Here is a 2,500-nt window from a genome sequence, read left to right as displayed (position 1 = left end):
TGGGGTATGGGGTAGGAATGGGGTCAGTATGGGGTATGGGGTAGGTATGGGGTCAGTATGGGGTATGGGGTAGGTATGGGGTCAGTATGGGGTATGGGGTAGGAATGGGGTCAGTATGGGGTATGGGGTAGGTATGGGGTCAGTATGGGGTATGGGGTAGGTATGGGGTCAGTATGGGGTATGGGGTAGGTATGGGGTCAGTATGGGGTATGGGGTAGGTATGGGGTCAGTATGGGGTATGGGGTAGGTATGGGGTCAGTATGGGGTAGGTATGGGGTATGGGGTCAGTATGGGGTATGGGGTAGGTATGGGGTCAGTATGGGGTATGGGGTAGGTATGGGGTCAGTATGGGGTAGGTATGGGGTCAATATGGGGTATGGGGTAGGTATGGGGTCAATATGGGGTATGGGGTAGGTATGGGGTCAGTATGGGGTAGGTATGGGGTCAGTATGGGGTATGGGGTAGGTATGGGGTCAGTATAGGGTCAGAGGTAGGTATGGGGGTCAGTATGGGGTATGGGGTCAGTATGGGGTGGTGGGCATCAACACACATCGATACTCACATTGTTTACATCGCTCAACCGGCCGTCAACCTTAAGCCGTCAACCACAACACCAGAGGGTCCTAGGAAAGTGTGTACCTCCTTGTATTACTCGACTACACCATGTGAAAGGATGGCTACAAGGAAGGAAGGAAGGAAAGAAAGAAGGAAGGAAAGAAAGAAGGAAGGAAAGAAAGAAGGAAGGAAGAAAAGAAAGGAGGAAGGAAGGAAAAAAGGAAGGAAAGAAGGGAGGGAGGGAGGGAAGGAAGGAAGAAGGAAGGAAGGAAGGGAGGGAGGAAGGAAGGGAGGAAGGAAGGAAGGAAAGAAGGAAGGAAAGAAGGAAGAAAGGAAACTACAAGGAGGGAAGGAAGGAAGGAAGGAAGGAAGCTAAGATACAGAATATAACGAGAGAAGAATGATTTTAATACACCACTATCATAAAATAAATCACAACAAGAACAGCAACAAGGAAACAGGAAGGGTAAAATGAAGAAGAGATTACTGATGTGGGGAGGTAGAGAAGGAAGACACACACATGCTGATTTATAAGTGGGAATTATAAGTAGGAATTATAAGTGGGAATTACAAGTAGCAGTGTCCATATTCTATTATAAAGTCTATCGCTAAAGTTAACCCCTTCGCGCACGATGACTCAAAACGAGTCAAGATAATGTTAATCCGAAGAGGAACCAATGACGCAATATGAGGCACTTCTCAGCGTTGGTCTGAAGGGATACCAAATTAGGCAACTCTGGACAAAACTATTCACCGAAAATTATGTTTTAGCAGGAAATGTGTCAATAATTGGTGTGTTACAGGGCAGCGTGTCTATTTTCAAGCCAACACACTCAAATAGTTGGCGTTCTCTTGGTTTGTGGTTCAGGGGGGAAGGGTGTGTGTGCAATTTTTGGCGATTTACTCAAAAACTATTGGTCGTATCAGAATCCCAACAACACCATGTGAAGGCTTGTAAAATTCTGCATCTAGACATATGCTTAGCTCTTGCACCATGAGGGCCAAGTTTTGTGCTGGAGCGTAGGGCAGCGATATTCACAGTTGAACGGCAGTATTCTCACCGCATTTCACTACTTTCACGGTACTTTCACCCATCAATTGTGTGTTTTTGTTAGCTTATCGTACAGTATAAACATAAGGGGAGATATGGTACACAGTTTATACCATTATAGCCAATTTCTGCGGCAAATAAAGTACCTGGGAATGTTTACCTTTGTGCCACGACGGGATTTTCTCCGATCACGTCACACACACACAGAAAGCTTTATGGTGTGCGAGGGAGTTAACAGATGTACAGACAGAGCAACAACAATGACTACTACTACTACTGTTGCTGCTACTACTACTACTACTACTACTGTTGCTGCTACTACTACTACTACTGTTGCTGCTGCTACTACTACTACTACTACAACACCACAACTTCCTGTTTTATTTCTCTACCAACACACACAACTCTGCTAACCCTGGGTGTGTGCGTTGGTGTAGGCAGTGTGCACCATCTCAGTATCGTCCTCATCGCCCCAGTGCTGACGGGGATTGAGCAGGTCATCGGTGTCTTCATCAACGCAGCGCTGGGGGTAGGTCACTCCATCTCCCATGCTGGTTGGCAGAGATGGAGAGCAATAATGAGTATACTGTTTAATATGCTATCAGAATTATACCTCACTGGCTGGGTATGCTATCATCATCATCATCATCACCACCATTCTCCTCCTCATCATCATTATCATCATCATCATAAGCATCATTGTCATCATAATCATCATCATTATCATCATAATTGTCCTCCTCCTCCTCCTCATCATCATCATCATCATCATCACCATCATCACTGTACTCCTCCTCCTCATCATCATCATCATCATCACCATCATCACTGTCCTCCTCCTCCTCCTCATCATCATCATCACCATCATCACTGTCCTCCTCCTCCTCCTCATCA

The 2,500-nt window shown here is 45.9% G+C and overlaps 1 protein-coding gene across 1 annotated transcript in view; it reads right to left on the bottom strand.

The window, feature by feature from the left end:
- LOC145395672 (palmitoyltransferase ZDHHC20-B-like) overlaps positions 1-2,500 on the bottom strand; it is a 19,521-nt gene that overhangs the window by 3,227 nt on the left and 13,794 nt on the right. Inside the window, exon 10 of the mRNA XM_080269238.1 lies at positions 2,021-2,157. Coding sequence (XP_080125364.1) covers positions 2,021-2,157 — 137 coding nt within the window. The remainder of the gene's footprint in view (positions 1-2,020; positions 2,158-2,500) is intronic.

The sequence above is a fragment of the Coenobita brevimanus genome, chromosome 32 (assembly GCF_032717465.1).
Source record: "Coenobita brevimanus isolate Jiangsu-jjx chromosome 32, ASM3271746v2, whole genome shotgun sequence".
Classification (NCBI taxonomy): Eukaryota; Metazoa; Arthropoda; class Malacostraca; order Decapoda; family Coenobitidae; genus Coenobita; species Coenobita brevimanus.
This window is presented reverse-complemented; position numbering and strand designations above follow the sequence as displayed.